Below are 25,499 nucleotides of genomic sequence, written 5' to 3' on the forward strand. Positions count from 1 at the left end.
GACCCGAGTTTCGTAACGTAGTTACATCTGCAGGGGACTGATATTACATGCATCTTATATTCATATATAATTGAGTGCGACAGTAAGGACATCTATCGGAAGGGATTGGGTGAGTGGGGGTGGGGGTTAAGCATAGAATGGAGGGGGAGGAGTAGAAGCCGATAGATGTCCATACTGTATTGAGATATAGATGTACTTTCTCAATTATGTATTAATATAAGATGCATGTAATATCAGTCACCTGAAGATGTAACTACGGTACGAAACCCAGGTCGTGCCTATTTAAATACACAAGTGAACCTTACAAAGTTTTATTGTTTTATTTCCAATATGGAGAGGTTTCACAAAGTCAAGCCTGGAGTTATCAGCTATAGGGCACAATGTGTTGAAACCTTGGCGGTTGTTGAGTTTTGGAATTAAAAAGTGTGGAAAATACCATGCGTGTTCTTCCATTATGGATATATCGAACTTCCACCAAATTAAGCCAGGTACGATTTTATATCCTCTTATACGCTGCATGCTGGTGATTGACCACCCCCTGCCAAACACCCTAGAGGTGGCTCTCAGGTGATTATGTAGATGTAAGGTAATACTAATTATTGTATGGCCCCATCCCACTTTGTGCCTCACCTAGCGCGGCGGCCGCAGCGGCAGCGACAGCTCCTGGATTGTCCACGGAGGGCGTCCGTGAGGCCAGCCTGGATGCAGCCCGCGTGTATCTGTCCACGGATGAGTCCCGGCTGGGCGGCCTCTTGTAGTGGTCGAAGTGGTCGCTCATCGCCTGCTGGAAGCTGTAGCCAGGGGGCTCGGCGTCCGGCCGCGCCCGGGAACCCCTAGTCAAATTGGACGCGCTCCGCTGCGCCGTCGCCGCACCCGCCGCAGATCCCTTGTCCTGCAGACCGTCCATCATGTCGTCTTTGGTCGCACCCACCACACCGCCTCCGCCGTTCATCATGTCCGCATTCTGGCCGCAAGTGGATTGGGAGAAGAATAAGACATGATTTAGACAGTCTCAAGGCATACGTTCACATCGAGAACCTTCTACGAATGGACAACAGATTGAACATATCCTAAAGGCCGTTTTACCAGCGATTTCATGCTAAACGAAAGGAAAACGTTTCGTTTAGACCCGGAGGGAAACGAAAATACTAGACCTATGTTTAGTTTCGTTTCCGCACGGAATTAACCCTCTATAACCCAGAGCTGTTTCTGGGAGAAATTAAATCTCAAGCCTTCTCATCATAAAAATGTGAATATTTTCTCCTCAATCATAATTTTTGTGACAGCTACATATTTCGTCATTCAACTTTACAGCACAAAGAACACGCAGTTTAAATCTTTCCTGAATACAGCGTAAAATGTATAAATTTTTGATGTTGCTTAGAAGCAACATTAAGTTGTAATGGGTTAAAATCACCATTCAGTTTAGTTTCGACCCGGGACGAAACTTTATTCCCGGGAGCGAAACTAAACTAATCGAAACTCCACTGCTCATAGTTAAGTTTCGATCCCAGAAGTTGAGTGGATGGGGATAAGATGGAATAGTTTCGACCCCATTACGTGTGACATACGTGTAGATAGGATAAAACATTGAGTTTAAAAATCGAAAGGTCAGTTTTCGTTCAACGATCTCCTGTTAGCAGTAAAAATATTAGTGCCCCATCCATCTATTGGCGGTAGGCCGAACCTCTACTCCATTCAACCATGCTTCGTACTCGGTGCGTGGGTCTAAGCGGAACCGTTCGAAGTTGAAGCACGTGGTCCCTCCCACATTATCTGCGTTTCGTTTCGTGCCAGAGTTTTAGTTTAGTTTCGACACGAAGTAGTTTTGACTCCGATTTCGTTTCGACCCTGAGTTTAGCTCTCCGGATTCAAATCCATTTAGAATCGTTTCTACATTTCGCTCCCGGAAACGTAACTACTGAAATTTGACCAGTATCGACTTTCGTTTAGTATCTATTGCCATCCCTGCGTTTTACGCATGATACGTCATTGCGCAATCAAACGCATGTACGAAGGAGCAGTCAAAATTTCGTCGTTTGAAACGTTGAATAGCGAGAACGTATGCTAGAATGCGTGGATACGAGATGCAAAGGCCGTTTTACACGGGGCACATGCTTGCACAATCGGACGCGTGTGTGATGGCGCAGTCAAAATTGCATCATGTTGCATCTAAATCATTTCTGGCACCAAAAATTTCTCCTTCGTCGGCATTTACTTTTTTATCAAACGTAATAAAATTACATTTGAGAAAATACTGAGGTAAAATTTTCAAATTTGATGTACGGAACATATTGAAAAGGGTATACTTAATAAGCATAGGGAATTTCAAGCTGATAAAATTATTTTTTAGCGTTCTTTTTTCAGATTAGGGTGATCAGACGTCCAAGATATACCAATATGTAAGAGAATGAAGAAAAACTATCCCTTATATTTTGTATTAAAATGATTTTTACAGATTGTTGCGCAATTTTCTCTGACTTCCTAGAAGAGTTTCCATTCTTGTATTAAATAAATGACTGGAAAATCGGATGCTTCGTTCATTTCATGACTGAAGAGTGTGATTGACACTCATAGCAGTTATTACCAGCGGCCGTCGCGTCATTACGAGTGGTTTTAAATGCAATCGGATTTTGCTGTGCTTGAAAATTTTCAGTGAAACGTTTCGCGACGTTTCATAACGAGGGCTCATCTGCACGGGCAGATTCAGAACATAAAAAATGTAAAGTAAAATACGTATTTTTTGCGCATTTTGAAGCCTAAAATTTCATTTTCATTATTAAAAACAGTTGAAATGGAACAGTTTTAGACATTGAATGATACAAAAACTAGTCATTTATTAAAAATTTAAAAAATTGATAAAATTTGGTGAGGGGACATCATCCCTGGTATCCTCCCAGATATCCACCCCTGCACTCGTGTCGTCTTCGGAATAGAACATTTCAAACTCAAAATTCCATTCATTTTAAAACCATTCGGAATCAACTGCCCGTAACGATAACCAATCGATATAATTCCAAATTCAATCACTCTTCCCTGGTGTCCCCTGCTTTCTCATTTTAAACATGATAGAAGTACGGTATACGTCGTTTGACGCATGCGTCATGTTCAAAACCAAATTTTACTGCTAATTTTCTATCGTATTCCCCTGAAATTTTATGTAATCGTAGGTACATTTTTATTACTTAATATACCCTGAAAATATCGAGGTGATAGCACACTATCCAACTGAATAATATGTGACGGAGAAGGAATAGTCGAATGGAAATTAGACCTCTTTTTCATACCCCACATTAATTGGTCAGTATATCTAATGAAGATATAGAGTGAAGCTTCAGTTATTAGATACAGGTTATTACGGGCTCTCAGGCCATCCTGGTTATTAGAGATGTTCCATTGCTATTTTTCCCCTCCACTTGTCTTTCGACGATTGCAGATTTAAACTCTCAGTCGACCACTTGTACATATAATTCCCATCAAAATTATTTATAAAACGAATAGTTGATTCAGAGACATTTAAGCCGTTGGTGAAACTAACGTAACTATGGAAAATGGCTCGTTGCTTCTATGCATAATGCACAATGCGTTTGCTGCAAGAGTGAAGCAAGGTAACCGTTTATTACACATTTCTTGTAATATATGCTAACATTACATAATCTCATCAGTAATGCCTGAAAAGATTTTTGCCAGAGGTAATTTGCAAACCACCCTTAAGAAAGTACATCCCATATCATATCAATTTTAATTTTGCTTCGCGATATAATTTTGAATTACACATCTTCTCCCAAAATAATTAAATAATTAATTACTTTTTTCTTACATAGCCCTGATGATGATTTAAAAATAAATCGAAACGTTGGCTAAAACTTGTTATAAAATTGACCTAAACTCCAGGAAATATTATATCGTATATTAAACAAGGTCAAGAAAAGGAAAAAAAAATTTAAAAATAATTAAATAGGCACAGCAGATCCTAACAATGATATCATTCGATGAATTTCTCACTTGCTTGAGAAAAGAATATGTGAGTTAATACCATGGTCCATTGCTCTTGGTAATTAATTCTATTTGCCGTTACAGTCTACATCCAAAGGTCGTTGAACTATTGAAAAAAAACAGATTAAGGTTCGAAGAAGGAAATAATTGTGCAGGCAAAATATATGGCCATAAAATGCCCAATGTAAAAGTTATTCACATCGTTGGCCTTTTTAAACTAATGTGTGTGCTTGTAGTAAGAAAAAACCTTAAACCCTTAATAAAGGAAAATAGCAGTTAACACAAAAAACCACAATTAAAAGTCACTGGCAAAAAAGTTGTTATTATATATCAAATTTATCCAAAAGGCACCATCAATTTAAACATTTTCTTTGATAATAGCTCTTAAAAGATTTTAGGAATGCATTAGAGCATTTTTATTGACATTTTTAACAATTACATCAAAGCGAAGGTCACTAAGGCCACGTATGGCACCTACCTGGTAGTTTTGCTGCTGTGATGATCGTATCGACTGCGTATGAGAAAGGTTAGCCGTCTGCTGTGGACTCATACCCGTCATGGACTGCTGACTGTGGTTCATGTACGCCGAGGACTGATTCGCCGCCTGGGCTTGTTGTTGCTGAGCCGCCGCGGCCATCATCTGCTGCTGCTGCTGATTCGCCAGCTGCTGTTGGTATTGTTGCTGCTGCTGCTGTTGTTGTTGCTGTTGCTGGTACACCTGCTGCGACTGTTGTTGATACTGCTGCTGTTGGTACGTCTGCTGTTGCTGCTGCAACTGCTGGGTGTTTTGGTATTGCGTGGGTTGCTGGTATTGTGAGGACCCCGGTGCCGCCGCCATCTTGTTCTGCATGGCGGCTTCGTTATCCGCCGCCGATATGCTCCCCCGCGCCGTCGCGTTGTATTGCGATTGGGATTGGGAGGCGGCGGGTGAGGAGGGCATCGAACTCGGGGTTTGCTGCATCGGCGACCCCGAGGACGCCTGCGAAGTGGGTGAAGCTGTCGGCTGCGTCGACGTGTCCTGTTGATACCTGTATTTGGGCCGGATCCTGTCGAGACCAGCTGGAAGGAAAACAGCAGGATGAATGCAATGGAAAAAGTATATGAAATACTGAGTTTAAGGTCTTAGAACATACCTTGTGAAAATCGAGCCTCGATATCATGATACAGATAAAACAGATGTTTTATTCCCACAGGTTTTATTTCTTAACCGACCTAGGTTTCGACACTATACACTGAAAATTACAGTGTATATTGTCGAAACCTAGGCCAGTCTAGAAATAAAATCTGTGAAAATAAAACAATTGCTATATCTTTATCGTGGTATCTGAAATACCACGATCTTTGAAAACTGGGTGGGTTAACGTCACCTAAATCTTAACGACAGAATTATGACACTACTTCCCCAAGTGAAGCCAAAATGTAGCGCATTTGGCCACCTTGAGAAAAAACTCTAGATTTGCGCTCGAATTTAATGCATGGGAAGTCGCACAACAATATATTTTTTTCTCATTCCATCTAATTAGGATATTGAGACTCGGAAGTTAATCTAAATGGATTACTGACGATAGTTTTTGCTCCGAATGCACTATCTTTAAAATCGAATTTTGCTTATTTTCTCTCCCAAAATATATATGAGTCGTCCAATTTGGAGGGTCCAAACGAACTTCAACTGCTGCGTGGTGCACAATGGGCTTTCTCCCTAAGAGGGCGAACAAATGAGGAGACCCAATTCCACTCTGTTGATGCTTGCTTTTTGTGGCCACTTTAGGCACATTTTTGATGTTTCCAGAAATGTCTACAGGGGGTCAATGAGGTCTGTACGATCCAATTGCTTCAAAATTTACTCCATAACGAGATGTGTTCAAGTATAGTGGTGCATTTGAGACGTATCGTACAAATTCATGAGTGCAATTGATGTTTCATATCAAATAAACACCACTTTAAGTATCTAAGTGCCGTGGGTTAGGCTGATTCTAATTTAATTGAAATTTCTCTGATAAGATATTTAAGTAGTGTTGTTAACTAGGCTTATTTCCCGTATGTACATCATGATATGCTCTTATTTGAAGTTAATCACCTGGGTTTTTGAGGTTTTGCAAACCAGAGGGTATTGTAGTGTCCCATCATGGGATACTACACAATGCAAATCAAAAATGATTAAGGTTTCTTGTGGTGTACCCTATGGATCAATCCTTGGCCCTATTCTTTTTGCTATTTATATTTATGACCTCTCTAACAGACTATGTAAAGTACAAGTGGCTACATCACATTTTATGCAGTCGATAATAGGAAAACAAACGACCGGCGATGCTCACCTGGCTGCTGGAAATCCGGTGCGAACGTTTTCGCCGTCCGGCGCGCGATCTCTGAGTCTTCGTGGGCGTGTGCGGCCGCGACGTCCGCCAGTTCCGCCTTGCCCCGCGCCGTGGCCGTCCTTATGGAACAAGCGAATGTACAAAATTGACCAGTTTTTACTTTTCTCGGTGCCAATTAAAACAAATGGCACCTAATATCTCTGTAAAGAAACTCAGCAACAAAAATATTATCTGGAGTTTTGCGACGGAAAGAAATAATTCCCCTTAGCAAGAAAAGTCTCAATAATTTATCAGCAATTATTTTATTCTGAGAGAGAAGGTGTCCGTAAATAATTTAAGAAAAACAACTTCTCCAGCAACATTTAAAAATTGTTAAAAGAGTTAAAGGATGACAAGATGGAATTTCTTTCGTGCTTGAACAGCTCATTCACCAAATGGGACAATGTTTCAATAAGATTTAAATGAAAGTTTCAGTGAAAGAGAGAATGTCACCTTATTATATTATTTTTGTTAAGAAAATAAAACCGACTAGTTTTACTTGTTCGAGGAAAATACTCGCGATGCAAATACACATAGTTTCGCCGTAAAGACACCCAATAACAAAAAATTCATGTTGTTATTTCAAAATCGATATTCATTTCATATAATAAGAAACATACAGCACCAACTGACTTCATTAAAAAAATGTTATTCATTAAAAAAAGTACTCAGGTTGCAGCATGTAGAAATTCACTATCGAAAGAAAAAACACCTTGTTTGATTTCAATATCCTCTAAGTGAGTCTTTGATTTGAGTCACTCGGGAATGGAAAATATGCGAGGTATATTTTACAGTTGTAAACTGAATGGAAATGTATCATGATAGATGAAATTTTTTCTTCTTTGAAAACCTCATTCATTTATGCAACCGAGTTAAAGAAAAGTTGCATGAAGTATTCTGTTTGAAAAATTTATCTGTTCTTCAGTTTTTTGGCTGAACACCAAGAAAATATGTCATAGTGGCACACGATTGTAGAATATGAGATTGACGTAAACTGCCACGAAATACAAAAAGTAATGGGAAGAACCAACAAGATATCATAAATAGATTATCACCAAACATAATCACTTTACCCGAAGTTGAGACTATGTTAATAGATTGGACTAGGGAATCAGTTACCCAATGTAAGGGCGAGCAGAAATTCTTATATCTCCATAAATTATTGAAGTAAGAACATCTGTCACAGTTTTGGAGACGAGAATAATAATGTTTTTTTGTTTGTTTCAATCGCAACTTATCGACTCATATTTACTGATTTTTGTAGCAGACCTGAGGGGTGGGCAAAGTGTGGTATGGGGTCTATAGCCCCATTGAGTAAAAACATGCATTAGATGAAATCGAAATGTTTGGAGGACATAAGTTTTTTTCTCCTTTAGAAATTCTGTACTTGACTGCAATGGCAAATTTTAGGCTCCATTAATTCTGAACACTGACATAATTTTGATCTTTATTAGATTTGATACGGATTTTTTGAGACCGATAACTATCACTCAACAATTTCAAAATATCGGGGCCCAGGTTCGAACCTCCCTGCCCCATTTGGAATTCCCAGAAATACATATCTCCTTCTTACCGTGAAATGGCGATGTCAGCCTTTTGAAGCGCGATTTTCGACGCCCTCTGCGCGGCGTTCACAGCCGAGTCTATCCGCTCCCGAAACTTCGCCGATCGTATGAGGAAGAGGTGCTTCTTCTTCTGCGACGTTATGAGCACGTTGTTCTTGTACTTGCCTTCCTCCTACAGACGGAAGAGATACATTAGTATTTATACATTATCACTAGATTGGTATGGTGCTTCAAAAAACTGCGCCTGAGCCCTCAGTTGGGACCGATGAATACAGAAAAGCGTGCGGTGAAGGTGGCAATTGATATCAATTTGAAACACTCTAAAATCATGATCTGTTATGGTGATAATTGTATCCATTGCGTTGAGCTTGCATAGAATTCAAAATTTCTTGCCTTTTTACGTAAAGAAATTGTGAAATGAAGAATAAATAAAAATATAAGTTCTATTGAATTAAGTTGGACAACTTAGTTGGCCACATTTTGAAGCATGATGGCCTGATGAAGACTATCGTTGAAGGACAAGTGGAAGGGAAAAAGGGCAAGGAATGGTCCCGAATGAGTTACATAGGACAGATTATAAAGGATGTAAAAGAGAATAAATACGTCCCTATGAAAAGGTTAGCGGATAGGAGGGAGAAATGGAGAGCTGCGTCAAACCAATCTTAGGATTGTTGATTAATGATGATGATGATGAATTGAGTTCCAAACATCATGATTATAAATAATATGTACGACAAAAACCTGATCCCACAGAATTATCTTAATATAAGGCAATTAATTATTTTAGTCAAAGAGGAAAAAATATTACCGCATTAAATGTTCAAAGCGGTCGAAAATGAACAAAAAAGAATTGAAGAAAAGAGAGCATGTAGCGGGGTTATGCCAAATTTTACTCCCTTAAGTAAAATATCCACAATTTAAGCACGTAAAAATACCCAAGACAAATACTTACTAAAAAATATATATCTAACATTTAATCAATGACGTGATGATATCCAGACTTTCTGACATACTACAATACACGGCATCATTTTTTAATAGTAGCAACTAAGCAAAAATAAGAAAGAGAAATGAATGGACCCTCTTAACAGAAAAAGGCGACTATAGTCCTTTAGATGGAAATTTACTTAAATTACAGGACTATTATAGGTTCACATACAGGCATATTTTAATATCCAAGTGCGATTGAATGGCTTTATTTCAATCGTCGAATTCCTTATAAATTTAAAACGCCAGTAAAAGGATATCATGTAGAGAATGATATTCACAAAGGAGAATTTTGTGGATAAAAAGAACTGATGAGAGGATAGTTGTATACAAGTGTAAAGCAAAGGCTACCTAATGATAAGTCTGATCAGTAGCACAGTGCTTAACGGTAAGGTAATACGGTCGCTGAGCACTGAGGACGAGAAAAGACTGGAGAAGTTCGAGATGTGGGCGTGGAAGAGAATGAATAAAGTGAAGTGATCAGAGAAGATAAATAACGATGAAATACTAGGCATGGTGGGCGAGGATGGAAGACTTCCAGAGAGGATATGGAGTAGACAGAAGGTTTAAGGCCGTTTTTATACAGAGCACGTACTTGCACAATCTGACGTGTGTACGGACGCGCAGTCAAAATTGCGTCGTGTAAAGCGGTGAATTGATAGAACACATGCGGGAATGTGTGGGCATGAGTTGGTAAAATAGCCCCTGTGCTAATTTCGTTCATGCATTCGCGAAATTCCACGCCATTTTAGAAATTAATGCAGTTATAACCTGCATAATTCCTTGCCCCGTGTAAAACAGCCTTTAGATAAAGCGAGCACTAAGCGTGAAGTGAATGCCAAAATGCGCGTAAAAGGAAGGAATGTAATCGGGTTTTTAATGTTAGGTTTCGAACACCTACAAGGGGAGTGTCCGAAATCTAGGTCTCAGAATTCAATAAAAATTTGCAGTGTTATTGTCCATCGGGTGCTGTCCTCAAAGCAACCACATATGGGATTACATAACCAAGAAAATCATGGAAGTAATTGGGACAAGTAGGCTTCGCAAAAAGGGAAAGTAGAAAGACATGACGGAAATAAGTGTCTCGGACGAGACTCGTTCTTGGGACTTTGGCATGGTAATCGAACACCGTAACCACTGGAAACAGTAGCATATATCGTGTTCTGAACGGATTAGATTTCCCCTGTAAAAGTTCAAGTGGTTTTTTTAATTATGGGTTATATACCCTTATATGAGGGTTGATTTAAAGAAAGCGCCCGATGGATTACAGCACTCCAAAGTTTGATTGAATTCTGAGACCCGGATTTCGGATACTCCTCTTGTGAGTGAGTTGTTGATAGCATGATTAAGTAAAGAACAGGGCCGACTCGAGGCAAAATAATTATCAGGAAAAACTACTGTTGTGTCGCTCCCTTATCGGGGGGTTATCGGGGGTCCCAGGAACCTTCCCCGGAAATTAAAAAAAACTTTAAAATAGTGTGTTTTGATTTTTTGTCAAAGTATGTACACTAGCTAGGTTATGAAAGTTTAAGACTTACGACAAACGCATCTAAATATACGCAAGTTAGTTGTACATACAATTTTTTAAATCGGAAAACAATTTTTTTTTTGCTGTTCGGGCGTTTGGTCGCCCCCGTTGCTACGTTGGCCTGGGCAGTCGCCCCAGTTGCTCGGACCTTAAGCCGGCCCCCATAATAGATAATACAGTCTGGGCGTATACGTACCTTGGAGCCATCCTTGAAGGTTGTCGCTCCGTAGCCGTACTTCTTGTTGTTGAACCACTCTCCTTCGTATCGGAGGCCATCGGAGCGTTCGCTTATGCCGAAGCCGCTCCTCCGGTCGTTCTTCCACTCGCCCATGTAAGTCTCCGTCACGCTCGCGTCCATTTGCTCGTCCTGCGAAATATGACGTGCGAATTAATATTATAACCGTGCCAAATTCATCCAAGTACACAGAGATATTGGTGGGTTATGGAGAGCATTTCACCACTGAATGGTACCGTTCATTAAGGCGTGGATACATTTTAATTGTTGAGAAAGTTGCCTGAGAGGTACAGCATTTGCCTGAGTCTCAAGCATGAACATTTTACAATTGAAAAGGGAAGGCACCCAAAATTTACCGACAGATAGCGTTCAAACTCAAGCGTCGGATGGGTATTATTTTTCGTGACAATTACGATAGAAAATACGGGTAAAACTTCAGCATTTTTTTAACCCGCTTCATAAAATTATCTCAATATAAAGGCAACAATATCCTAGTTCACCATTACAGAGATTCTTCTACTCCGTTGCCATGCTCGAGTTAGAGCGGAAGGGGCTGTAATGTAAGAAGATGACGTCCGATTTACATTACTTTTTTTTGTTTATCTTCTACTGATGTATTGCAACTTTTCTGCGCTATAGCGACACGAAATTTGTAACTTGAGTTTTTTCGCACCACCCTAGGCTACATAGCCATTGCATTGAGGTTTTGTTGTGTCGCAAGCTGCGTAACTTCAGACATTTTCCTCGTACTTCCTGGTGGCAATACCTCGAAAAATAAGGCCAATTGGACGCTTGAGCAAAAATAATTAAATCGTAAAATATCTTTTTCTATTACACTGCTGGTTTGAATTAGCTTTGGTTTTATACTTGGTTACCTTTCACTGCGAGAAAATAATGAGGTTAAAATTTCAAATGTGAATTTTACCTGTTAACTACATGCACCATGAAAATTTCAACGTGATTGCGGAAGTTTTAAACGAGTTATAATTCACTAAAAGGAATTGTTAGAGTATGAATAATTGAGAGAGAATAATAATGAATTTAAAAAAGTAAAACGAAGAAACAAAAAGGCTGAAGAGGTTTAACAAATAAAATTCTGGCACTTCGGTGGCAGTGGAGTTATGTCTTCGACTACCAACCCAAAGCTCCAAAGACAATGCTTCTCATCGAATTAAAATTACATAAATTCAGTTAAATGGAGCGATAACTGACAAAATCAACGGATTTCTTTCTGCAAAAATATCACTGGTTAAAAGTATTTAATACTTTGAAAAACTGATTACAAATAAAAATTCGATTACTTAGGAAGAAACAGGTATAAAGACTTTCCAATTCTTCCCAAGAGTTTACAAATTGTGGAAAACAGAGTCAAAACTGAATAAAATTTTACCATACTCTATGTATGAGATTGAGACTAAATCTGTTAACCTAAATTAAATACAAATTCGATCTAAAAATTAATCTGCCTCTAAAAATAAAATATTTATTGCGGATTTAGAATAAAAAAGAAGTCATTAGAGAGGAATATTATAGACAAAAAGTTCATTTTTCATGAAATTATTTGTGAGCAAACGATTATTTGGATCCTACGTTTCCTCAATGAGATTGACGATTTAATTATAAGGGAGAGACTAAACCGTAAGGGTAAAATAATTAAAATTGGAAAGTTATGCCGAGAGTAATCTTCGGTGATTCGATTACTAGATTGGCGCCATCTTTACGTAAAGACTAACAAAATCGAGAAAATGTTAGATTAATTGTAAGTGCTGACATTATAGACAAAAAATGGGATTGAAAGTGCAAGGTAGTGGTATAAAATTCATGTAAATACCTATAGCATCATTGGTGGTGCCTATAAAATAAAAATGCCGATGAAATTTTCAATTTAATGGATAGCTGTCATCCATGGCGAGATATGGGATTGAATTTGCAAGGGACCCGGTTGTAAAATGCATGTCAAGACCTTTGGCATCATCCGCGGTCGCCGCTGGTATCCAGAAGGCCTCCGGTGTTTGCCTTCATATTGACTTAAGATGGAAAGGCTCTTCGCGTGGGAGGGGACGCGAGCAGAATCCAATTGCCTTAATGGCAGGGCCGCAAAAAGCTCTGAAAGAGACATAAGAAGACCCCGCCACGAACCTCGCTGTGACGGGAGCACTTTGCCTGATGACAAAGCTGAGGGAGTCGGGACTCTTAGCGCCACGAAGCAATACTTTCCCCATCATCACCTCTTAAGATAGCATCGCGTCATCGTGGCGCTTGTCTTCAGATTTCATTGGACTCCACGCCTGTTTCCCACCAATAGATTGAAATAGTAAAATCTGAGATCACGTGACGGGTCTGATGGGTACTTCAGAGGAAATACGTACAGAGAAACAAGAGCAGGTTAAAAATTACAGACTACTTCTGAATCATTACGAAAAATGCAACGATTAACTAAATAAATTATTATAAATAAATATGATAAAAGTTCTAATTTTGATAGAAATCCTGACACTTGCCTGATGCTTTTCAATTTTCCCTCCTTCCGTGATTAAAGAATATACACTTTAATTCTTCTTGAGCATTAAAATCAGTATTCAATAAAATAAATTAAAATATAAAAAACAATAAAAATACCAACGAGAAAACAAATGCTACCGTCGCGTCGTAGCCAATCTATAAGACGAACGTTATTATTTGCAAGGATATCACGACTATTTTCTTAATCATTTTACGATCATGAATATTACTATGATGATAAGAAGTAAGTCTAAGCGTATCAGTGGAGTAACCAATGTAAATACATTTAAGTCCTGGAACTGTATTTCATCTCAAGCATACGCTGCAGAATTAATGCGAATTTGATTGCAACATTTTTTTGATATCCTTTAACTAATATTCTTAAATAACGCAGTAGTTGCAATATTATGGGAGATGTGAATGCTTTTCAATTTTCCCTCCATCCGACATTAAAGAATATACACTAAATCTATTCCCGAAGTGTGGCGGAAGTGTCACCCAAGAATATTAAAAATTGGATTCTCAAGTCGGCCTCTAAATGCGTCGTCACCCACCGCACATTTAAATGGGTTTACAGAAATCGCCACTCATGTCGTTCACGGACAAGTTGATCCGAGTTTCACGCAGAAATAAGGTACACTTAGGGGTGTCAACCGAAATTTACATTCATGACAATAGGATTTATCAAATTCACAAGTCTTCAATGATATTCCTCTCAACTGTATAGATCATATTGCAAAAAGGGTAGTTTCCTTCAGCAAAGAAAACGAAAGGTATTGATTGCGATTCGTTACCCACCATTACTGTATTCATAATATACAAATTATTTCGTTTTAGAAAAACCGATTTAGACGAATGGCTATGGTCCATTTTTATCCTCATTTGAAAAGGGCCAGATTGGCGCCCATGCGATGCCACTCCACGTGACGTCACAGGGACCTAGTTTCTATACGAGAGGATAGGAGTTATACATCGTCTGAGATTACCAATGCATGCATGAGGCGCAGAGCTCAGGGAAACATGCCTTAATAATCACTTATTAAACCTGGCTAAGGTCGGAAAGTTTTCTTCATTTGATAAGGTATTAATAATCCTTATTTAAGCCAAGCGCTACCAGCCAGCAGGATACTCAGCTACCCGCTAGTAGCCTGCGTCGTATCAGCGCTCAACTCGCCTCAAGGTCACCTCAAAGGGCGGCAGCAGGAACCAGAAATACGCCACACGGAAAGATTTCCCGGCATTCATACTTACGCGTCGCGTTTTCGCGCGCTTGAAAATTTTCACTTTTCATTTAATCGCGAAAAATAGATATCGTCATTTAAAAATCTAAAAGCGTGAAATACGTACTCCAGGAGTAATAATCTTTCGATTGAGGCAATAAAAAAATAATAGGAAACCACCCTATTTTGACAACTCCTGCGATTCTATATGCTCGGTGGGTGACAAAAAATGCAGAGGTGGAGTGAAGAGCCCACTATTGTAACATTCGCGGTATTTACGCTGAAGGACGGAATATTACCTCGACGACGAAGCTGGCGTTGGAGTCGGTGTGTACGGAGGCCGACGTCATGGCCGAGTGGGCTGAGTCAGTGCTGACCCAGGAGGCGGAGCTGCCGGCGGAGCGGATGCTGGCCGAAGTGCCCCTCTTCTCCAGGTCTCCCGTGCTGCGCTGACGGCGGATCTTCAGACCCTAGGGAACGATGAAGAAAAGATAAAGTCAGGGTTACATCAACACACCCGAAAAGTAACACACTTGAGGCGCTAAATTGTCTCTCCCATGAGTGAGCGCACCGAGACATTTTCACCGCAAATCTCAATTTATATTATGAATAGTATATTATTCATAACCATAAGTTTAAATGTACCAAAAAATATGAATATAGATCATTCAATTCAATGCCATTACTGATCGAATTGTGAAATTCATTTTGCAATGAAAAAATTTTCATAAATTGAAAGATGTTTTTACTTTAATAAAAAAAAAGATCGTAGCACTTTTCCACAAGATTGTGGAAAAGTTCTACGATCTTTTATTTATTTAAGTATGTCTAACTTACACCAATTGAACTCTGAATCTGTTGAACTTATGAAAGATGGCTAATTAATAATTCTGATAATTCGCATCTCTACCTATTTTTAGAAACAATTAGTTCGTTACACTCATAATCTTAGGCACAAGACTGAAAGACGAGTAAAGAGGATATGGGAAAACGTTCAGCAAATACGAAAATTTCCGTGAGATCAACGAGCTGTAGCAACATTAAAGCATAAAAGACAACATCACGAGAAAGAGAAGCGTGGTAGCGATGGGTTAAAACGTTTATTCTTCCTATTAGTTCCTTCGATTGAAGGCTAATCGATTTTTCCTATCTCGAGAAAAGCAGCAGGTATACCACGAAACGTAAACACCATTTGACCTCGGGCAAGTTCCGATGGTCAATGACCAATCGATTCCATTCTTCTTCCTCGGATAAAAAAGCAATTTTCGGACGCCAAGTGTCACGTACTAACGATAAAAGGGCGGATATGGTAAAATATATGTTTTCAATCGAGGTCGAGCCCTCTGCCAGAAACTTCGAAAAAAAACAAGAATTCCCTATAAAGCACTATTTTTGAAGTTGCATCCAGATCGTCTGCATTCTGAGATTATGCATATTTTTTCTCATATTAGAGTTGCCGATCGCCCTACATGGGGCGTAAATGCCAAGAGGTGATTCTAAGACTTGACGAGAGAAGCAAGCCGAACAAAAAGCGATTACGTAAGTCGAAAGAAAAAATATCCTTTTTAAAAAAATCTATCGACGGCTCCGATCCACTTCACAATAGCGCGGGGCACTCGAAGATTTAAAGTGTCCTTCGGAAACGGGAGGTCGTCACTTCTTGCCTTCCACTAACCTTAGGAAGTCAAAGGACGTGGGAACAAAAGGTTGGACTCTATGAAATTACTACATATTGAGAAGAAATAAGTGATATATGAAGGGTAAATACCCAGTGAAAAAGTTATACATCGCTAACTCAGTACCTATGCATGTAAAAGAATGTGTCAGTTTGTTTGTCCACTATGCGTATCCATACGGCTACATGGATTGCGGCCAAAGTCAGTACATAGGTGCATCTCATGCTCCCAAAACCCGTACTGCTACATTCGGTTGCGTTCAATGCGCCCTTTGCATCCTTTCCTCATTACCGAACCCTGCAAGTGAGCTCAGCGCCACCAAGCATCCATTACCTACCCTCTGCTTACTCTCCGACCTTCCGATAACATCCCCATTCACTCTGCCATGTTTGTATAGCTTTGTGCGCGCTGTGTGCGAGGCGAAGTCCGATTTGGAAACTTCCAATTTCAAAACTGCCTTTTCTCGCAACTTCACAGTTCACAGGTAAATGGCCCACGAATAAACTTGCTGTACTTTGAACTGTGCATTCCGACAAATCGTGTTTCTTCATGCATTCTTTCATATTTTTCAATTGAGAGGTCAATATCACCATGATTTACAAGTTCTAATTTTCCCCTTCTCTGAGTACCATGCATCCCGAGGAACGCCGGGTGGCCGGCTTGTCATTGATGTATCCAAAGGTCGGTTTGGGTGGGCGTGAATGGAGATTAAAGACTTGGACCGAGTCTTAAGTATTCGCATTAGACAAAATCATCACTCGCGATTGACAATTTTGACACCATCAAAATCTAAATACAAAACGCCATTGCATTTAATATCAATTTTAACATGATTGGCAATAGGTTGGCAATATTGAGATCCCTACACAAACCTAAATGACAGTGAATTAAGGTCTCGTGAATACCCTTGGTCGCAAATGGGATTTGAAATTTGGAAGAGGTATCGTTCTTACTTGAAGCACTGGCATTAGGTCGGGCTTCATAATACGACGCCAGCAGTCGCAAATACATTTGAAGTATATTATTGGACCCGAACAATGCATAAAAAGAAAAGTAAACTGTGTGATTATATGAATTATTTCTACAACACTAACAATGTAGGTTTCATACATTCACAGAATATACCTGTGCAAGAATTTATATAATATAAAAATCTATTTGTGAGGCTAGAATAATTTATTATAACATTTTTGTAAATGATGTAGTTAAGGGTTAAAAAAATAAATATATTTTAACGGATACGTGCCGCGTGTTTAAGATGGATCGTCTATTTGGATCAAGAAGCAAGTAGGTATCAATTAAACTAACAGAACTCTGGAATACACATTTGTGATTGCTCCCGCAATGAGAGAAAATGAGACGACTCTAAAAATTTCTATCATATACAAACAATTACATCCAACGCTTTTCATAAGCATGATAAGGACTGGTATCCAGGTAATCCAGGTAATATAATAAGGTGAAATCGAATAAAAGTAATTTTCAACATCATCGCTATTCAGCTAGTCGTTCTATCTTGCAAAGAAAATATTAGCTATTATTTAAGGAATTTTTGACGATAAGTCATGAAAAGGGAGAATTTTAGGATCACTTCGTGAATTAAACGTGTCATTTTTTAGGTTAGTCTGTTTTTTTTGCAATACAAAGCAAAGCCACGAATTGAAGCTCGAAAAAATACGAATGAGAAAGAGCCTTTGAGGCATTTACCTACTCCCAATGGAGGTGACGTGTATAAGTGGAACGACCTGTTTGAATCGAGCAAGGACAGAGGGCCTGAATTCGCAGATTTCGACGGTGAAGAATAAGTGCGGCTCTGCGTTCATTTTCAATTCATTTGCTTTTGATTTTTCCACTACATTCATTAAAGAAGAACTTTTCCTTTAGCAGCAATAGAATCATCTGCATAAAGAATCAATTCGCATTCAATGCAAACTTGAGTGTGTGATAGTTCAAAATATATCAATAAAATTAAATGAACAAAATTCACTAACTCTTGATTAACTTTATGGTATTCCATTAAAAGTTTTCCTGGATATCACACAATTACTTACATCACTTCTTTTTTGCAGAGCGCGACCCGGGTTTCAATGAATTATCATCATCTTATAAAGATGATCCAGGAAAACTTAAAATTAAACGACTTTGAACATTCTGACTAGGAAAATAATAAATGAAAAGTTCAGTCGACTGAAATCATTTTTTTAACGTTCGGATTATAACAAAAATTCACATATATGTACTTATTTTTGTGGAAAATATTTAATTCTGTCTTCACTCGCTGTATTCAAGAGCATTAAAATACATTACTTTGTACTTGAATGATTGCAGGTCAAAATTATTATTCGAGTGAGACTTAAATATAATTGCAAAGGTTCACATTAAAAAATATAAATTTCACTCATTAAAAGTATAAAAAGATTCCAGGGATAGGAGATATTTTGTCTCAGAGAAGAAAAAAATAAAATAAATGGTCTTTTCATTGCTCCATGATGCGGAAAAGGGACCACGGCTTAACGGCCTATCTGACTGACGGGATACTGTACTTGAAGTGCCCTGCACGAAGCACTCAAACAGGGATCGGGCATTCTATGAAATGACTCCGCCGTCGGGATTTCAACCTGGACACTAGGGTTGGGAAGCATACACTTTAGTCGCACACTCCAGCCCGAACCCCTTAAAGCTGAAACCAAATTTTCCAACATAAATTGATGCAGTGTGACATCAATAATGTGCACATAACAGCTGAATATACTGTACCTTTATCATCGAATCTAAATGATACATTTAAAGTAATTATGGCCAAAAATTTACATTTCAGCAAATTTTAATGGATATTTCCCTTATGTTTGCACGTCGATATCAGCTGAAGTCAAAACATGCGTTCGTATATTACATAATGAATGATCCAGGTTAGGTAGGGCACAATACAAAAGAGACTCGCAGGAGTTTAATTTTTCGGTGGCACCACCATCTTCCTCAGAGTTAGGAAGAAGACTCTTACCTATCTCTCGGCATAACCTACCTGACTCTTAAAAGAGTCTTGTTCCTAACTCTGAGAGAGGTGGTGGTGCCACCGAAAAATTAAACTCTTATGAGTCTCTTTTTCATTGTGTCTTTTGTACTGTCTCTTAACCAACCTGGGTTATATTTGTAGTAAATACCCCATTGAGGAAAATCAAGAAGTATATAATAAATACTAATATTATAAATGAAATGATGCATCGAGTTTTCATACAACAATAGAATACTGATGTTACTTTTAGAGCACCATGCTTTCCGCTGAATTAGTAGGACCCGTTAGCCCAATTAATATGGAAACAATTATCAATAAATTAAACACACTCCAATAGGGTTTTAAAAATGACAAACAGAGATATCGCACTGCCCACGAATAGCATTTTAACAGCTTACAACACGTACTGCATAAAGTGCTTGATAATAATTGTGTACTTCATAAAATAATTGATTGTGTAGCAATTGGCACACGTGTTATACTATGTACAGTACATGATTGTGATTGTGAAGCAATCGAAACAAGTGTTGTAAGCTGCTAAATAAAAAAGTGGGTATTTCGATATCTTTGTTAGTCAATCTACATATTGTTCCTATATTGCTGTTGATATCTCTCCGCTAAAAGCTGATTTTACCAGTAGTGTCTCTTGTTTACTCACGGAGAAGAGCGACTTTTTGAGGTTGGTGGACTTCTCGACGAGGGATCTCCGCCTTGCGGTGGGCGCGTCGTCGCTGCGGGCCTTGAGCACGAAGCCCCCGCGAGCGTCGTCCACGCGGCGGTCCCTCAGGTCGGAGGGCGCGGCCCCCGCCTCGGCCGACCCCCCTCCGCCCCCGCCGCCCCCGCCACCGCCCTCCGCCGAGCGCAGCGACGTCAGCGAGGCGCGGAGCTGCGTCTTGCTCGGACGGTAGTGCGACGCGAGGCCGAAGGGGGCGCTCGCCCGGACGCCGTAGCCGTGCCGCATGCCGCGCAGCCACTGACCCTGGTACGTCCCTGGAACGAGAGAGAGAAGAGGGGATGAGGAGATGTGGCCATACCAGCCTCGTCAAAGGCTCCTTGATTTTAGCGAATAAAAATTTTGCAGATTTCACTATTGCTGGTTTTTTTAAATGGTGTATTTCGGTCCATACACTACCCAAAGTTGAGGAGAAATCGTAAATAACGTTTTGACAACTACAAGTGGAGTAAAAATTACAAAAAGGAATGATGCCACAAACATTTAATCGCGAAAATTAAGGAGCCCTATCAATTGGCAATGATAATATTTCGTGACTTCCAGAATTTATCTAAAAAATTACGACCGCTCTCGGCTATCAAGCCATTCAAGTAAATAAACGCCAATGAAAAATATGGCGGGGACATGTTAACATATGTTATGGAGGTTAAATAGGAGGGGTTAAGGGCTGGGATAGGTTAAGTAGGGAGAGGAAAGGGGTATTTTTTCATATTTTTTGGTTTTTCTTACCCTTCTTGTTGAAACATTACGACCGGTTTTGGTTATCAAGCCATTATCAAGTACACTAACAACAATGTATGGGTGCGAAACGTGTATCTTGGGAAGAAGAGACAGGGAGGGGATCGACGCTCATGAGATGTGGGTGTGGAGGAGGCTGGCGAGAGTGAAGTGGACGAATAAAATGAGGAGTGAGGAGGCGCTGAAAAGAGTTGGGAAGGAGAGAACATTATTAAGAACTATACAAAAGAGGAAGCGGAATTGGATCAGGCATATTTTACAGGGAAGGGGATTTTAAATGCAGTAGTCGAGGGAGCTGCAGAAGGAGAAAAGAGATAAGGAAGAAGGCTGAAGACGACAGACTCAGGGAGGTTAAAAAGATCTAAGAAAACCAAAGAGGAGGCCTTTGACAGAAGAAGGTGGAGACAACTTTGGTGACAACAAGAGTGGGCAGAAAACCAGTTGAAAGGGGAAAAAACAATGAAAAAATATTATGGGGACAAGTTTATATTTGTTATGGAGGTTTATTAGACAAGGAGGGTTCAGGGCTGAGATAGGTATAGAGGGGAAATGGGTGTTTTTCATATATTGTGATTCTAGATTGTGAACTGGAAAATAGCATGATAGCCAAAATCGGCCGTAATTGTTTAAATAAAGTATGATTTTAAATTAAAGCCGCGAAGTGCTATCATTGCTAATATGGATCCCTTCCACCACGTTTAAGCTTCTAGTTTCGATCAACCGGTTTAAACTTTCACGGTTAGCGATGTCCAGCTCTGTCCTTTTTAGGTAAACCCACGTGACGAAAGTGATTTTGCACGCAGTCACGCACATAGGTGCAAAGTTATCCTCAAGAGGGATGAATTATGCCACGCAAACCGCGTGGATTCCCGAGAAAAGCTTATTAATAAGCTCTGTTGTATGAACGAAACAAGAAATGAACAGACTGAAATTGATTTTGATGTCATAATTTAATTACAAAAGTAAGTGAGAGGTACTTATTATCTTACACTCTCCGCTCAGTACCTAATCTCTTCGCGGATGACTTTTGAAAGAAGTGTTCAATTAAGGATCGCCACGACTGGAATCGCTCACCTTCACTAAAATGATTTTCGTTCGCACATCCAACCGCCCGCACCGGTCATGAGATAAATTAGGAAAAACGTCTCATTTTCTCGCAGCAGATGTGAAGTGAGATCAGCGCAACGTAATAAAAGCAAATAAGTCATGCGTCATCTCTATTTACCACGGTGATGAATATCACGGCGGAGTATTCATTTTTCCAAGAGTTCCCAAACTGAGACAGAGAAAATGAGAACAGACTCACATCTTTCTCGGGAAATTTGCTTCGTCACGGTTGCATTCAAGTCCAAATAAGGAGTGGGATACTAGATGGGGGTTGGAAGTACTGCAGTGGCTGGTTAGACGTCTGAATTCATTTTCCCTGATCACACTTTAACCGTAGAAATTAAAAATAAGTGTGATCGGGCACGCATCAAATCATCTTCCTTTTAACATTTAAGGAACTGTAAAATTAGAAGAACAATAGAAGTTATATTGACCCATAATCTCCATAAGCTTCAGTCATGGTTTATTTCTCTCGCTCAGTCTTTTGTAAATCCATACATTTGAGTAAAAACATCTCCAGATGCCGATTAGAGATTCCTTTATTGAAATTTTTGAGGTTCAAAAATTTGGTTCAATAAACGTATTTTAAACCAAGGCATACGTCACAAAACATAACCAGACGAGTGGAAATGAGGCGCCCTTTTACGATTCCTCTCTTGGCGATGCCCATCAATGCCGTACTGGTTTTTGCCCCCTCATCTAACCTACAGAACCTTAGCATTAAAATGGATTTAAAATTACTCAACGATGCCCTAGACTTGACCATTGACTACCCTGAGCTCTTTTATCTGTTAGAATTTAAAATACCATCTCGATCCACCCGCTTGCACTCAATACTCCATCCTAGGGGACTGCATAGAGGAAGCCCAATTCCATCCCCATAGAAGGCTGATTTCTGTCGCCACTTAGGTCGCATTTTAATCGGTTTTCAAAAATGTCCGCGGCGCGGTGAAGAGCGCAATGCGATCCATTTTTTTTCCAATATTTTGCATTATAATATTTTGAATTGGGAGCAATATTATTGAAAAGTGATAAAATTTGATAGACCACAATCATCATTACATAAATTTTGGTCAAAACCCCTATATATACCTTATTTTCCTGTGAAACTCAGATAAATTTTACCGTCAGCGAGTGGCGACTTTTGTACACCCATTTGAATGCGCGGTGGATGACAACACATTTAGAGGTCGATTTGAGGATCCTGAATTGTAATATTCGTGACTCCATCCGTCAATTCTCTGCATATCTCTCACGAAGCGCTCACCTTTATTTCACATAACCTCCCTTCAAAATCACCCTCTCGCTCTTTAAATCCATTTTATTTATCAGGCAAAAATATTGAAATGCAAGCTTTGTCCCTTACATCAGCAAATTTAATTTTTTCTTTTCCCTCTCCTTATCTTCGTTTCCTCGTCGTTGGTTTTAAAGTAGTATTACGTCCTTCTTCATGTTTCTGTTTAAATGTAGCATACGGAAATATTCATGTTACTATTCACTATGTTACGGTAATTATTGAAATCTGAACACTTCAATGTGCACTATACTCTTGAAAGACCTTTTTTCTGTTTTTTAATAACTTTAATTGAATTTTTTGTTGATTATTCAGGCATGATATTAAAAATCCTTTTTGGGGTGATGCTAATGCATGATGGTAGCAACTTTGAAAGCATAAAATTATCGAAAAATAAATTATACGCAGACATTCTGTAAGTCTACAACTTATACAAAATTATATTTTTGAAGATAGTTGTCCGTTACATTTGAACAAAATATAAAAAAAAATACTTTAAATACGCAATATATGAAAGGAGTCAACAGTACAAACGAGAGTACGACAGTTATCGATATCCGTCCTTCACGCATGTGTCAGGGAAAACGAAGATTCTTGTGATCCTTACGCAAAGTGTTAAATGTTTCACTAAAAATAAGCGCCAATTCTGAGCGTGAAGATTATTTAAAGCAAATAAATACATTAATTAGAAGGCAGGGAATCAGTTTATGAGGAAACCTTGAGGGCTGAGGAGTGGAAGAGGTAAGGTCGAGGTTTTGTGGATTGTTGGGAAGCGGGAGGGAAGAAGTGTTGGATGAGATGGGGGGTGGGGAGTGGGAGGAGCAGCAACATTTGTTGGAATGGAATCCTCAGGTGGAGAGCCTTCGGAGGGAAGGAGAGGAGTTGAGGAGGGGTCGAGTTGAGTGGGCCCGGAATGTTGAGAGGGGATGAGAGCTGCTTAGGCGACCCAAAAATGAACAGCCTTCGCGTCAACCCCCACACTTAGGTTTCCCCTGGAGGCAAAGAAAGGTCCATTCTCCAACACTTGGTTTCTATGGTGTCCAGAGGACGCATACCTACTGCTCGACCGACCGCTTTTGGTGACAGATAACTCACTTAACTCCATGGAAACCTACCTTACTCGGTAGAATACTTTAATAATAATACACGCTTAAAAATTTAAAGGGTGTACTCGCTTTCGCTCTCTGGAGGAGCTCTGCTCTTCTAGACCTCTCCGGAAAAGGCCATCGGGATTTTATAGTCATTCTACCAATTCTTACAATTTTTGCCTACCGTTTTTCGTCATTATCATAGATTTTTTACCCCCAAACAGTAGAGGTACGGAGGGCAGTTGGCAACATTGTAATATATTGAACTGAAAATTTAGTTTTCCTTATTTTTTGTAGGGTTTCAGACGACTTTAAAGGGGGTTTATTCTACGACCTTTTGTCGTATCGTATTGAGTGCAGAATAATTATATAGTGCTAAGTATTTTCTTTATATTGTTAGGGATGAGCACTCTAAATAGTAGAGCGATATAACATATAAATAAAATGAGTTTTTTTTCTTTTTTACCTGACCTCAATATTTAACATTAAATTTTAATCTTGTAGTGTTGTTCTTAAAATTGAAATGCAACTTTTTTCGACTTTTAGATTTATTTATAAACAATCTTTAGAGCTTGAAATGAAAATCTATATTAAAATTTAATACATTACCATAATACATAAAATTACTGTTAATTCGATTTTACTACATAAAATTATCGAAGCTCTCATTGAGTTACCTCTTATGATTACTGTGTTGAATAAAACAGACCGATTCGAAACACTAGATAAAAGGTCGGATTCCCGAAACTTGCACTGTTTTACTCGAAAAACAGTAAGATAGTTCCCCGGGTGTATCGAGCTGTTTTTAAAGTAAAATTTGATTGCAAGAGCAAGTTTCTATTATCTATAATAGTATTCAATTGCCGAATTGATGTGTATCCAATGATGCTGTCATCTTCGTCATCCGGCGCCTCCTAATGTCGTCCCTTCGTCATCCGGCCCCCCGGCTGAGCTTCAACGGTCAGTTCAAATTTTCTGTCAGTAGCCGTGAGCATGGGTAGCGAGTCGGTACCCGAAACGTCGGCGCTCTTATATAGTCTAACCCGCCGGGAAAGAGTAAAATCATACATAATGGTAAAGAAATTATCTTTGAAAATTATTGCATAAAATATTTTCATACTATGCATCATATACTTTTTACTTTTATCGCAAATTGCATTTTAAATGGTGCACATTTAAAGTCCAGAGCCAAAATCAGTCACTGTGTCCTTGAAAGCAAATTATTCTGCTCCGCAAATACATCCACGGCGCTGCCAGTTTTGGCAACTTCAGGCCATTTTCAAGAGTGCTAATTTGGCTTGAAGGGGCCAAAACCGATTAAGTATCTTATATTATCAATGAAATACAATAACGTAATTTTCATCATCACAATATCATCATGATTCAACTAAATAAACTCGTCAACAATTAATTTGACAAAATCAGAGCTAAAACATTGAAGTTTCATTTAATAAATGAGTAGA

The 25,499-nt window shown here is 39.1% G+C and overlaps 1 protein-coding gene across 1 annotated transcript in view; it reads right to left on the bottom strand.

Annotated features, from left to right (window-relative positions):
• The window catches only part of LOC124165534, a 335,182-nt gene that overhangs the window by 56,230 nt on the left and 253,453 nt on the right, over positions 1–25,499 (bottom strand). The window contains exons 3-9 of the mRNA XM_046542980.1: positions 19,735–20,066; positions 14,687–14,857; positions 10,627–10,797; positions 7,924–8,087; positions 6,312–6,430; positions 4,475–5,055; positions 631–964 (exon numbers count right to left, since the gene is read on the bottom strand). Of these exons, the coding sequence (XP_046398936.1) occupies positions 631–964; positions 4,475–5,055; positions 6,312–6,430; positions 7,924–8,087; positions 10,627–10,797; positions 14,687–14,857; positions 19,735–20,066 (1,872 nt within the window). The remainder of the gene's footprint in view (positions 1–630; positions 965–4,474; positions 5,056–6,311; positions 6,431–7,923; positions 8,088–10,626; positions 10,798–14,686; positions 14,858–19,734; positions 20,067–25,499) is intronic.

The sequence above is a fragment of the Ischnura elegans genome, chromosome 9 (genome assembly GCF_921293095.1).
Source record: "Ischnura elegans chromosome 9, ioIscEleg1.1, whole genome shotgun sequence".
Taxonomy (NCBI): domain Eukaryota; kingdom Metazoa; phylum Arthropoda; class Insecta; order Odonata; family Coenagrionidae; genus Ischnura; species Ischnura elegans.